Source organism: Leptodactylus fuscus, chromosome 2 (genome assembly GCF_031893055.1).
Source record: "Leptodactylus fuscus isolate aLepFus1 chromosome 2, aLepFus1.hap2, whole genome shotgun sequence".
Classification (NCBI taxonomy): domain Eukaryota; kingdom Metazoa; phylum Chordata; class Amphibia; order Anura; family Leptodactylidae; genus Leptodactylus; species Leptodactylus fuscus.
The window spans coordinates 175,709,436-175,724,039 of NC_134266.1; the positions used below are offsets into that span (position 1 = coordinate 175,709,436).

General features: G+C 42.8%; 2 protein-coding genes across 4 annotated transcripts in view; both read left to right on the top strand.

Annotated features, from left to right (window-relative positions):
* The window catches only part of INPP4A (inositol polyphosphate-4-phosphatase type I A), a 528,838-nt gene that overhangs the window by 73,733 nt on the left and 440,501 nt on the right, over positions 1-14,604 (top strand). The window lies entirely within an intron of this gene.
* The window catches only part of MGAT4A (alpha-1,3-mannosyl-glycoprotein 4-beta-N-acetylglucosaminyltransferase A), a 67,390-nt gene that overhangs the window by 44,254 nt on the left and 8,532 nt on the right, over positions 1-14,604 (top strand). For all 3 annotated transcript variants that reach the window (XM_075265193.1, XM_075265192.1, XM_075265194.1), the window contains exons 8-14: positions 581-656; positions 1,042-1,156; positions 1,946-2,076; positions 2,928-3,035; positions 4,184-4,377; positions 12,831-12,909; positions 13,280-13,346. In XM_075265193.1, the coding sequence (XP_075121294.1) occupies positions 581-656; positions 1,042-1,156; positions 1,946-2,076; positions 2,928-3,035; positions 4,184-4,377; positions 12,831-12,909; positions 13,280-13,346 (770 nt within the window). The remainder of the gene's footprint in view (positions 1-580; positions 657-1,041; positions 1,157-1,945; positions 2,077-2,927; positions 3,036-4,183; positions 4,378-12,830; positions 12,910-13,279; positions 13,347-14,604) is intronic.

Sequence of the window (14,604 nt, forward strand, 5' to 3'; positions counted from 1 at the left end):
GACAGATATGAAGTGTCTTTCATAGGGAGCCTGTCTGCAGTTTTGAAGCGACATCACTGCAGACCCGTGACAGAGTGAGCAATGTAAACACCTTCTTATGTGACAAAGTCCAAGTTTTAATGCTCTTAGTTCCTGGATTGAAAGTGCCCAGGCCAATACAGGTATTCTCTTTATGTGCTGTATTCCAGGCTCTCTGTATAGAATGCCCCCCTTGTCACACCTTGCTGAGTGACAGCTCTAGTCATCTCCTGATTGAAAGCCAGGGCTATCGTGTTTACCTCTGATAAAAATTAGTCCATGGTCTTGTGACGTACAGTCAATGGTCATGTGATGTACACACAGGTGCACAGCTCGGAACAGTCACAGCACAGTAATCAGACATCAGAGATATATATATATATATATATATATATATATATGTTATTATGAGAGGTTTTTTGTCAGATACTATATCCATCATAAAATCATTACAGTATGTGATTCACTGGATTGAAAATATCATTCATGCCCAATGCACAAGAAAATATTTTTTTTCTTGGTGTTCTGTATTTTGGATGTTCATTTTAACCTTTTGTTGCAGATGGCGAACCAAACAAAATTTAGACTATTGTTTCCTAATGATGTATGCTCAGAGGAAGGGTATTTATTACATCCAGGTAAATAGACTTTTCTTTATTCTATTCTATTCCATTGTGGTACTTTATTCTAAAAGTCAGTAAGTGATTGACATCTATCTCTGTATGTACAGTCATACATGAAGGGCTGTCAGTAACTGGTAGGACCACCCCTATTACTACATGACTGTGTGTAAACTTAGCAAGAGATATAGATGCATAAATGACAGGTTATACTGAATCTCATCCCCCACATCTATGCATCAGTCTTATCAGCTCCTCCTCTATAACATGATGCCTGCAAATTACACTGTATGAGGCAGGTTCCCTTTAAAGTATATTGCATTGTATGGGTTTATTGTAAGTTTACTTGTATCCTTAATGTATTGGCATTGCTTTTACAGAATAACCTTCTGTATCTTTACAGCTTGAAGATGATATTGTTGCTAAGCAAAATTATTTCAGTACAATAAAGAACTTTGCACTTCAGCTCTCTAATGAAGAGTGGATGATACTGGAGTTTTCTCAGTTGGGTTTCATTGGTAAGGACTGTTCCGCTTTTCTTATGGGCATATAATACGCTGTGAGCTCCAGTTACTCTGGCTATGAGCACTAAATAACAACACCAGCTATGGAAGGAGGACAGCTTCTTTATATGTGACATATGCATTGTATCCATGGAAACCTATATCACCATTTCATTTTTCAAAGGACCATTGAAAATATAGAACTGTCCTTTTAGACTACATTTAATACATAGTCTAAAATCAGCATGGTTATAAAATCAATGATACTAGTATAACTGTGCTTTCCAAAATCTGCTCTTGGCGCATTTTTGCTTCTGTGTTTTTCACAGTATTTACATACAGTTCCCAATGCAATAACCTTTCTAAAACAAATGAAGAGCATCCTTATTGGAAAATTGTATAACCCTTTATTATACAAGCAGTAACCTTTGTCTCTCAATATTGGTCTGAAAGTGGACAACCCCTTTAAAGTGCGTACCCCCAAATATCTTCTGTAGTATTGTTTGTCTACGAGTTAACTTGTCACAGTTTTTTTTTACTCCCAGAACAATTTTTATATGTTCGAAAAACTGAATTATAAAACTAAAACAAAAAATATTGTAAAACTCATTCATGTATTTTCAAAAAGTAGACAACTGGCACATTGTGAAAATCCCCGAGTCACACAACTCCCCTTACAAATAGCAGTTCATACAAGCCCTGATTGTAGACAGAGACGTTCTCTTATCCCCTCTCACAACATTGCTGAGGTTTTGCTCTCCTTGATGTATAGGTCACGCTATAGTGTTTCTTTTATCGTTGCAGGGAAGATGTTTCAGGCTCCTGATATCACACTTATTGTCGAGTTCATCTTTATGTTCTACAAAGAGAAGCCTATTGACTGGCTCCTAGACCACATCTTATGGGTAAAAGTCTGTAACCCAGAAAAAGACGCAGTAAGTTTTGTGGTAGTGATATTTCAATTTTATTTAAAAGGAGTTTGTCTTCAGAATCCGGCCTATAAAACAAGCCCAACAGATAGGTTAGGGTCACCTGAATCAAATAGTGTTCCCCCCTTGTGAATTGGCAAGATAGCAACATAATTTCTCATCTCACAGCTCAGAGGCAATAAAATGGTAAACCATGCCATCACTGTATGAAAAGTCAGGGAAGGACTGTAGTGAAGACTCTCTTTTATACAGTGTCTGCTTGTTATTGATCCTATTAGCAGCTTCAATCAATGGCTCTCATAGATGGGAGTCCCAAATCTTTATGATATCCACATGCAGTGATAAGGCTCATAAAAATGGATTTTCTTAGACAAACCCTTTACGAAAAATATATTTATGTTCCAGGTAGCTTCTATCTTTTATGTTGCAGTTCAATAATTCATTGCAATGAAAAATAGTTGATTCAGCTATTCCTTCTGTAGTTCTTTTTAGCCTATCACGGTAAGGCTGCTTTTACACGGAGTAACACTACGCTCATTCTGACACGTAAACAGTGAAGCTGTCATGGGTAGCGCACGTAAGACAGAACCCATTGAAGTCAATGGAATTCTGTTTTACTCCGCTCACTCTGACACGTGTACAGAAATTATTTATGCACATACATGCACAATTATATCACATTATCATGCTCAAAAAACTGCAACAAAATCTGCAACAGAAAAAGCTGTGTTTCAAAAGTGTGGGGTCCCAGCCTTAAATGGATGGTTATTCTTTTGCTTAATGCCATACAATTGTTAATATTTGTCAGTCCTTACTTCTTTCACTATTTTTATAATTATTATTATTTTCTTATATAGAAACATTGTGACAGGCAAAAATCCAATCTTCGAATCCGGTTTAGACCTTCACTTTTCCAGCACGTCGGTCTGCACTCCTCATTAGCAGGAAAAATACAAAAACTCACAGTAAGTAAAAGCATAGTCTTACAATTCTGATATTTTATCGTTTTCCAACAGCTTAACTCATGCATTGGGATTAGGATTTGGATGTGACCAGTATCCTCTGATTCTGATCCAAAAAGTAGGAAAGTTGTATGTACGTAAAAATGGGAACAATAAATAGAAACTACAACATAAATAAAATCTATATAAATGTAGTATGCTAGTGAATCTCAGAAATTCCATTACATGCACTGCAGAATAGTGCCATTAAACAAAATAAACTGTCCACAAGAAAATGAACTTGTGTGCCTTCATTATCAGAAAAATCAAAAGCTATGGCAGTGGCATAGTTGAAATATGAGAACAATTGTGGTGTACTGTGGTGGCGGAAATGTGTCACATTTTTTCCTGCCGCGCTTTTCACAGAAAGTCTGCAGTTTTCCTCTATGGACTTCCTTCCTCAGTTGTACCTGTAGGGAAACTGCCGGAATTTCCAGTATATTTGACATGCTGCAATTTCCAAAAATGCAACAGTTTTGACAATCGCAGCGTTTTCACTCCGGGTATTTATTTATTTATTTATTTTTTGCAATATGTGAATGCAATTTCTAAAAAATGGAAGCAGATTTTTTTAAATGCATTTTACAACTGTAGTTATAACATGCCAGAAGAAGGGGCGCCTGAAAGTTCTGCACGCACTTCTATGGGGTTGTAAAACAAATGACTCTTGTCATGGCAGCCAGTAACTCCTTTACTCCACAATGTGTCCTTCGTTTTGAGTCACTTGGTGAAACATGCGCATTACAAATGTTTGTTATTGCTGGAACTGCAGCCTTAAAGAAGTGACTAAGGTGCAGGCCATGCATGTGCAGCAGCTTTCCATTCTTATAGAACATTCAGAGTAACTTTGGGACCCCTTTCTCCTGATTGTTGGACCCCTAGCGAGCTGACACTTATTCTCCTTATAATCTATGGGACATAAGTGGCCTTAGTGGCATAAGCCCTCATACAGTGGTTGTGAAAATGAAAGCTTATCATTGATGCTGTGGCCATAGCCAGTTTTGATAAATGAGGTTTGGTATTTGCTGGGTGTTGAGAATTTGATATCAGCCTGTATGTTCTACATCAGTGGGGTGAATGTCACTAAATATCTGCTTCTTTTTTTCCTAAAGGATAAAGATTTCTTAAAACCGTTATTGCATAAAATTCATGTGAATCCTCCAGCTGAAGTTTCAACATCCCTAAAAGTATATCAAGGTCACACGCTAGAAAAGACGTACTTGGGGGAGGATTTCTTCTGGGCCATCACCCCAATGGCTGGCGACTACATTCTGTTCAAGTTTGATAAGCCAGTGCATGTTGAAAGGTTAGTAGTTGTGTTATGGTTGACTACCATTCTGCAGCATCTAAGCCATTGCTTTAGCGTATCTAATTTTGATGTATCTTCTCACAAGAATATGCAAATATAGATGATATATGGATCATCTATGGATGTATGTTTTTTTATTTTTTTTAATAGTATTTTCTGAACGTACCATTTGTATTCAATCTGGAAATGAAAATTTCAGACACAAAATGAATATCATGTAATTTTAGGTCATTCTGCACTAAATATGTGCCAATTAAAATGCTGTGTTTTAATTCTTAAAGGGATTATCACATTTCTTCTTCTTCAAAAAAAAAAAAAGACCTGCAAAAGCTTTATTAAAAAAACTTTGTGGTTTTAGCCCCAGCTGGCCGAGATCGCATACTGGTCCCACTTGTCTGTTTTACAAACTTTGAAACTGGATCATTGAATCGGTGGCCTCAGCAGTTATGTGCCATATTACTGGAAGCGTGGTTCCCATTCCAGGACTCCAGTTGCAGATATGAACCTAGCTATATTTTTATTAGATGAAATTCAACTCCAAAATCTCATAAATCCATCATGTTTATACAGTTTCCTGAACAATACCGCTTGTTTATATTCTCTATCTGAATCCGTTTGAGGATCCTGGTAATGTGACCTGAGCCAACATATTACCCATGACACACTTCTTCAGGCTGCTTCTTATCACAATGTGCTGCACCCTTCCTATCAGATATTGTTTGTTCACAACTTTGGAAAGTTTTATAGAACAAATGATTTCCTCTAAAAATACAGAGCACTAGAAGACATAGTCTTGTCACACACATTTATATATTTCTTCATCAGGTTTGTAATCTTATTCACACCTAAAGAGATTTTTAACCTGTACTTTGCCATCCTTTAACATAACATTGCTAGGTCCACTGATTAATAGTAATAAGAATGTTAAGATCTTAGCTTAGGGTAGATTTCTACATCAGCTATAGTCTATGGCAGCCCTGCCAGGAGTGTGACCGCAGCACCATTGTGTTCTGTTGTCATGTGTTAATAATTTTTGATATTGTAGCCATTAGAGTATATATATCCATAGAGGTGCCATACATCCCATCACTGGGCTTTGGCTTGTCTTCATTCCCTTTCACAGCTGCTTTGTCCTTCTTACGTTTATTACAGCAGAAGAGAACAGTTTGAAGTTTTGGGTTTTTTTTTTTACCGCAAACATATTAAAGAAGGGTCAACCTAGCTGTTACAGGTTATTCATTAGGAAAATATGAATAGCCTTAGTACGCATGTGCGGTGTATGTAGTACAGGTACCTGCTAAATTAGTGGTAACCGTATGTGTCCTAAATTCTGTCCACATACGCCTGCCAGTGATCACATGATTATAGGCTGCATGCAGGCATATACCTTTTACCATCTAAAGTTTGTTTTTTGTTCTTGCCAAAAAGGTTATGCTTGTTTCTTTCCAGTTTTCATATAGATAAGAAATGATTAAAAAAGAAAGCTGAAAAACTGCACAAGAAATGTCAAGATAAAAGAAAGGCCGAACATTAGCAATACAGCCTTTTTTGGTTAAAAAAAACGCCAAGCTAAAACTGTGTGATTAACATCTTAGGCTATGTTCACACAGCGGAAAATGAAGAAGTCCCCTTCATTCTCCACAGTCTTCATTTTCGCCCGTGGTCTGGCAGTGATGAGATGCTGTTACAGTGCATCGGCATTCCATTGCTGCTTCCTGCTGCTGATTATGCCCAGATGAATAGAGGCGGATTCTGGGAAGATTCTGCCCGAGATTCAGGGGCGAAATCCGCATCAAATTCCTCCATGTGAACATACCCTAAAGCTGATTATTGTAATACTCTGGCTTTAGGCTACAGTAGATTGCACTGATGAGTTGCTATGACATTGCATTTATACTTAATTTATTATTGCATTCTTGGATATTCTTGAAGGAATTCCTGTGTGAGTGATTATATTCCAAGATCACAGTACACAGCAGAAACACTGGCGATTCCGTACAGATGCTTATGATAGTGGACTATTTAAGGCCTCACATATTTTTTAGTCCAATGGAATTCTACCCAATTGTGCTATTAGCACTTCTGCTTGTCTTGCTTGTAGCATCCACTTATGGATTGTACTTAAAGAGATCTGTTACCAAGTAGAACATGCTAAATAAAATACACCATTTGATTCTTGCTCTTCCCCTGATCAAATTTGGTGTTTTTCTTTTTAACATCATCAACCCATTCAAACTATGGAGCCCCTTGAAGATATGTAAATATGTTCTGATTCTCCAAGTGGGTGGTAACCTTATGCATTTTTATGTAAAAATAAAAGGTTTCCACCCACATGGCGAATCCAATAAATATTACATATTTACATATAATTTTTCAGGGGCCGTATCTTTTGAATGGGTAGACAGATTTGAAAAAGTAGGGGGGGGGCGTGGCTAGCCGCGTGTGAGAGCGGACGCATCTTCCAGAGCTCTCCGTGTCTCCGCTCTCCATCTGACCTCACCGACACCATCCTGCTTTATTTTCTCCTGGGCTGCCCTGAGGCTCTCCCCAAGCCTCCGTCTGCTGTTTTTGGGCGCCATCCGTCCGCTATTGCGTGGCCCCGGGCGGTTGAATGTTCTGCGGCCTACTGCCTTACCTGAGTCCGGCCGCCATCTTGGCCTTGCGGCCTACCCGGTTCCGTGCACCCTGCTCTAGGAATTGACCGCATCCACTTACCTGCCTGCCGTCCGTTCTCTCCTCCTCTCGGTGGTGATCCCCTGGTGCTCTCTGGTGTCCTCTGCCTGCCGGACTCTTCATCTGCTGTCTTCTCACCGCTGCGGCCGCCATCTTGGATCTGCGGCCTACGTCTGTGCTGGCTTCTCTGTCGGTGGCTGCATCCAGAACACCTTGCCTGCTGTTCCACAGTGGTTCCCGGCTCAGTGTGGTCCTCCAGTGTCCATCTCCTGGTGTGCCTGACCCTCCTGGAATGTCTGTGGGGGCCTGCTGCTGCTTGTTAACTCAAGTCAAAGCTGCTGCTTGTCTATACTGGGCCCTTGCTCTGCCTGTTGCCTGGCCTTCCTGCACTGCTTGGATTACAGATATCTCCCTCCTCTGCTTTTTGGCTCTGGCGCTGTCTGCTGGGACATTCTAACACTGTGAGTACTCTCTGCTGTTTTTTTGGATTCTCTCACCCTCTCCAGAGACATTCCTAGTTGGGAACTCCTGCTGTTGTGAATTGCAGTGGAGTGAAGGGAGTGTTGAGCCCCTACTCCACCACCAGGGGGGGCTCCTCACCTTTCTCCACTTGCTGTGTGGTGTGCGATCTGCGGTGTGTCCCCACAGACCTGACGCTTCCCTCATTGCTCCTTTTGCACCCCCTGGACGCCAGGTTTGACTATGGAACTGTTTGACCGCCTCATGTAAGGCCTGGTGATACTGCGAGTGTACCTTCATTACCTTCTATGGTCTCTTCCCGCTGTGATATGTCCAGAAGACATCCTAACACCTCCACTGCTCCTTCCCGCACACCAGGCCGCCCTCTTGCTCACTTACCATCAATCTCTACCTTCTTGTCCCGACCTGGAACCTCGGCTACAGGGTCTGGCGCTGAAGACATGGCTCCTCCATCTCCTCCGCTGCGCCAGTCGCAGCCGCCTTCTTTAGTGTCTGCTACCCCCCCTGCACATGACATGCAATCCTCGGATTCTGCTCCCCCACCCTGCTCGGCAGCCCATATTGCCCCAGCGGACTTTCAATTACTTCGGGACCTTATTCAGGCTCTACCTACTAAACAAGACCTGGATGCTGTAGTTTCTCGAATGGAGCAGTCCCAAGCTCAGATGTGTCTCAGCTTACCACTAGGGCTGATGCTACTGATCAAACACTGTCCTCTCTGGAACAACGCCTGTCTGCAGTGGAGAGCGCTCAGTCTCACTCTGAGACCCGTCTTCAACATATTGCTCTGCTCCTGGATGATCAAGAGAATCGGGGTCGCAGAAATAATATTCGCCTGCGCGGAGTACCTGAAAAAGGCCCTCAGGATGATTTGCTCAACCGAGTTAATACCATTTTCAATATGGCAACTCAACGCCCACTGGATGCTACCTTCGTGATGGATCGTGTGCATAGAGTCCAGCGGTCTGGCTCGATTGACCCTGCTAATCCTAGAGACGTTCTGTGCAGATTACATTACTTCACGGACAAGGAGCTCATCCTGAAGTGTGCTTGGGATATGGGATCGGTGCCTTTTGAAAACGCCTCTGTCAAGCTCTATCCTGACATCTCATCTCGCACGCTGGCTATGCGCCGTTCTCTTCAACCGGTGTTGACTCTAATCAAGGACAGTGGAGGTTCCTATAGATGGGGTCATCCCTTCCATTTGATTGTACGTTCTGGCTCCTCTTCCATTGTGGTCCGTTCCCCGGCGGATTTGCCTGATTTGTTTGCCTCCTTGGATGTACGCCCTGTCTCAGTCCCGAACTGGCTTGCTCTGGACTCCTCCCGCCCTACTGTATCCAGACGTAGCCGCGGTTCCAGGCGTTCTTCTTCAACTGCCTCCGGAGAGAGACTTCAGAGCAACCTGTCTCCACGACGTCTTCCAATGATGGATCCGCCTGGGCCCCCGCTCCATCAACCGGATCTTTCAACTTCGCTTCCCATCGAAGCATGAGCCCTCATGCTACTGATCTCTGCCCTACCCACAGGACAGTGTTATTGTCCTATTGTATTGAGTGACCTTGGACTTGTTTTGCAGTTGGTGTTTCTTTTGTTTGTGATTGCTCTGTTCCTTTTGATCCTGTTCCTGATGGGCTTTCTAGATGGCCCTTGGTGTTGATTATGTCATGTTTTTCTGAGATGTTGTCTCGTAGACCTTAGATTCATTTTGTAGCCCTGTGCTCCCTATCCCTTTGTATTTCATTGGGAGTGGGGGGCGTGGGGTTCTCCCTACCAGGTACACTCGTGGTGCTTACGGGCCCACTTCCCCCCCATCTTTTCCTAATCCCCTACTCCTTCCTGTTTATTGTTGTGCCCCTTGTTTATTCGTTTAGGGGTAGTTAGACTTGTTCTGCTCTTCTCCCCCGCCCCCTTCTTCTACCCTACCTTTACTGCTCTTCTCCCTCTACCCCCCTCCCCCCCCTTTTTTTTTTTTCTCCTTTTTTCTCTCTCTTTCCTTTCCCCCTTCCTCTCTCTCTCCTCCCCCCCCCCTTCTTCTTAGGCTGTGAGCGGTGAGGGCCTGTCTTCCACCATGCCTCCACTTACTCACCTCTCCTCCATCACAGTGGGCTCCCTCAATGTGAGAGGCCTTCACAGCCCGGAAAAACGCTCCGTGCTCTTCAATCTGCTCAAAGGTAAGCGCCTTCATGTTGTGTTTTTGCAGGAAACTCACCATTGCTCTCACAAACCGTACAAGTTGACTAATGCTTGGTTCCCCCATTCCTATCACAGCTCTTCTCCTGACCCGAAATCCAGAGGGACTAGTATTTTGATTTCTCGCTCCCTGCCTTGGGAACATTTGGAGACTCGCACTGATTCCGAGGGCAGACTTGTTATGGTCAAAGGTCGTATCTCCTCCCAGCTTTTTACTTTTGTTTCTTTGTATTTGCCTAATTCGGGACAGGGTCGTGCCCTCAGTTCTTACTTAGGGCTGTTGGACGGCTTCGCAGAAGGCTTCCTGGTAGCGGGGGGTGATCTTAATTTGGTCCTAGACCCTTCATTGGATTCCTCCACTGGTGTCTCTTCTCATCCCTACTCGCTTCTCCGAGGGGTTAAGAGGGATCTTCACTCCCACCAACTTGTGGACTCCTGGAGGTTACTCCACCCCTTGGATAGGGATTACTCCTATTTCTCCCCGGTCCATCACCGATACTCTCGTATTGATTACCTCTTTGTCCGTCACCAACATCTCCATTCTTTGTTAGCTGCGGAAGTTGACAACATTACCTTCTCCGACCATGCTTTGGTTACTTTGTCTGTTTCCTTGTCCTCTCCTATTCCCTTCCAACGTCAGTGGAAACTGAACGCGTCACTTCTAGACAACGTATCCATTCTGGCCGACATCAAGACCAGATTGGAGGAATACTTTGAGAGGGAGGAGACGTCGGGGGTTGCTCCCCCAGTGGTGTGGGAGGCTCATAAATGTTTTGTCCGGGGTATCCTGTTGCAACATGGTTCCCGCTTGAATAAGGCGTGCCGAGCTTGCATTGAGTCTCTGCTGCAGCGGATCCGCTCGTTGGAACTCCTTCATAAACGCCAAATCACTCCTGATGTTTATTCTCAGCTTGCCAGCGCCCGGGAGGAACTCCGTACGCTTGTCACTGATAAGGCGAAGGGTACTCTAGCTAAATGCAGACGTCATTTCTACGAGTTCGGAAATAAGAACGGGCGTTCCCTGGCTAGAGCTCTTCGGGTTCAGCGATCCTCCACCTATGTTCCGTGCCTCCGTTCCACCCAGGGTACTCAGTTACACTTGCCCCTCGACATTGCGTCTGCTTTTCGGGACTACTATGCCTCTTTGTACTCTGTAGACTCTGGTCCCTCTCCTCTCCCTGAGACGGTGTTCCGTGATCGTATTCGTTCTTATCTCTCCTCCTCGCGTCTCCCGTCGCTGCCCCTGGAGGACTTGGCCGCCTTGGAATCTCCTATTGTTGAAGAAGAGATTTCTTCAGCTATCTCCAGTATGGCAACGGGTAAGGCCCCAGGCCCAGACGGCCTTACCTTGGTATATTATAAGAAACTTGGCCCTGAACTCCGCCCCAGACTGTTGAGAGTTTTCAATTCCCTTACTACTGGTTCGACCCTTTGTCGTGACTCCCTGTGTGCACACATAGCAGTTATCCCCAAACCAGGAAAGGACCCTTTTGTATGCCCTAGCTACCGTCCCATTTCGCTAATCAATGTTGACCTCAAAATCCTTGCCAAGATCCTGGCGATCCGATTATCACCCCTGCTGGGTGCCATTATCCACCCAGATCAAGCTGGATTTCTACCCGGCCGTGAGGCTCGAGACAATACTACCAAAGCTATCAACCAAAAAAAAAAAAAAAAAAGATTTGAAAAAGTAAAACACCAAAATTACCAGGGAAACTGTAAAGGATCTCGCCTAGCCACAGCCACTTTTACCCAGCCTCTGGCCTACCTGGCCTTGCCACAGGCAAAACTGCGATCACCTTCTTACCTTTACCGTCCGCTCTCACCCTGAGAGAGGGTCCGGGTCTTATAGGATAATATGAGACAACCAACATACATAGAGGTACATGCTAGCAGATACAAGCTTATATGGTTACAGAAAGGTATGTTACAGTGCAGTAAGATAAAAAGAATAAAGGATTAGAAACAGAATTATAATGCCTTGTTGGGTGTTGGGTCTCCGGAGTTCACCTCGTGAAATCCAGGGCACAGTCCTTTAGAGTCCATAAGTAATCCTTAGGTGGTATGGGTTTGACTATGCCATTAGCAGAATAGTCCAGGGTGCATGGTATTTCCATAGGCAATAGAGACCTTACGCCAAGGAATTAGCTTCCACAGCATCACAGCACTTTGTGACACATCCCAGCAGTCCAGGAAGAACAACAAGAGCCTGGGGTCTTGTCATGTGTGACAATATATCTCCTCTCAGCCCCCTCCCACGATAAGGTCAGCAAGGTGGGCAACTCTGCTCCCACCTTGTACCAGTATGACTATATACGGTCATAACCCTTTGAAGGTTTACTCGGAGTCAGGTTGTCTGCTAAAAGGTGATAGCAAGGCTCTCAGTCCATTGATCCCAGACACCCCCTGCTAAGAATAATGAAGTTAGCACAATCACGATAATGCCGTACCCAGGTTGAGACAAAGGGATGAGCCAAGCTACCTCCAGGGAGGAATTAGGCTTGGACAATTGGACACTATCTCTGGAATCTTGCTAATCAGGTCGAGTAAATTAACAGGGCAAAAAGGGAAATATATCTGAGAAGGCAGTGAAAAAAAACTCCATAACTCTGGGCCATTCATCACAGGAACAACAAGAATCAAATGATGTATGTTACTCAGCGTTTTCTACTTGGTGACAGATCCTCTTCAAACCAAATTTATTAAGGACATCACTATTAAGCTTGCATACAAAATGGAAAATGTTTCATATTTTTATTTCCAACTGTTTTATATGTTAGAAACCCAAAATACAGCTTTTGCTGTTTGACATGTAATAGCCCAGTGCTGCAGGATGTGCCGCCCTCCTGCTCTCATTTTTTGCATAAGCAAATCACTTTTGTTAAACTCAAGTAGCTGAGACTGTAGAGTTGTCAGGATGAGTGTGGGCACAGCTTATATGACCCGCACTGATACCACTGAGTGGTCCTAAAGCATACTGGTTGGAGAACCCTTTTATCATGGAGATGTGTTCATTTACAAGTGTAGTATTGACAAAAGCATTCTGTCCATAAATTTAGGAAATTTAGTCTTAAATGGTCTAAAAATTCTAATTTTGTTTTTAGGTATTTGTTCCGCAGTGGTAATCCTGAACATCCAGGAGACTTGTTAACAAATACAAGTGTGGAGGTTATACCTTACCAGGTATGTCAAATATATAGAAGAGTGGAGAGAACTTTATTTGGGCTACCTCACCCATAATAAAGTCAAAAGATTGTAGGTGACTTCTGCAACCATCACAGCTAATGAGTGTATGTAGTCACGTAGCTCAAATTGCTTTGACCATGACACAAAACATCTTTCAGGTTTGGAATGTTTCTGATCATTTCATGGCAGCTTGTGTGTCACTACGTAACCTCATTTACTTTATTTATCTGCTTAGAACATTGATATATTCCTCCAGATTTAATACTTTATAGCCCTTTTATCACTGCCATGTTAGCAAATATTTGCCATATAACAGAGCTGCTTTAATCCTAATACTGAACGTTTACATGGTGCTTGTTCTTTGTAGAAAGATATTTTGGATTTAAGGAAGGAAACCAAAGACAAACGGCTTTCAGATGGGTTTTTCAGAATAGGTAAGATCCTCTTACATTTTTTAGCTTTCTCATCATGTTATACTGATTATTGTGCATATTGTATATAAACCTGAGTCTTTTCCCCATTGTAGTAAGGCCCCATTGGCCTTAAAGGGATCTATCAGCACAAAATGGAGATATAAATTAATCACAGTACCTTGTAGGGCTGTCAGCATAGTTTACAATGATGTATTTCTTATTCAGGACACTGCTCCATTCTTGTAAAAATCGCCATTTTTTTCCCTAGTTGACGGACTTCTCTCTCCTCTGCCTCAGCACACACTAATAACTGTAATGTGCATGTCCGATGATGGGATGCTCACCTGGGATAGTTGTCTATAGACACAACCATTAGAACAGCACAAATAATGAGAAGGCAGGGTTCACTGGCAGACTGCTTCTGGAAATTCATATGAAATGAATATGAAAACTCAAATGAAAAAAAAAACACACCAGGCTCTGACCTTCTTTAAGTCAAATCGAATAAGTAGAGTTCAATCACAGTCCACAGTGGTGACCACTACACAAATGGCACATCAAAGACTTAGCAGTGATATACAGTTTGTGTGGATGTCACTGCCGAGACCTGCCCTCAAATGGTGCATCAGAAGACAAGAACATCATGGAGTGACAGAGGTGATGACTGCAGCCGAAAACATCGCTGCATTAAAGAAGGGGTTTTTTTATCAATTGAATTACCCCTTTAGGCTGAGGCCCCATGGTGCGGAAACGCAGCTTCTTTTGTTGCAGATTTTGTTGCGTTTTTTTGAGTGAAACCCAGGAGTGGATTGAGCAAAAGGGAGAAGTATAATAACTTCCTAAATTTTCTCCATTCCCTCTGTAACCATTTTTGGTTTTGGCTCAAAAAAACTCAACAAAATCTGCAACAAAAGAAGCTACGTTTCCGCACTGTGGGGCCTCAGCCTTAAAGAGGTTTTTCATTATTATTAATTGATGACCTCTGCTTAGAATAGGTCATTAGCTAAAGTATTGTCTGGGTCGTTCACCCAGGATCCCTGCAGATCAGCTGTTTGGCTTGTTATTCCAGCCTATACCACTCACTTGAAAAGCTATGTAACCAATGAATATGAAGTCACAAGGCCTTTAAAGCAGAAGTGGTGCTCAGGGATGACCTGTCCTAAGGACATGAATAAACCCAATTTAACAAGAATAGAGAATAGAGAGATACCGAGCACACTTATAGTGTAGATGGTCTATTATAAATATATAGATGAATTATCTGGTGTTTATGAAAAGA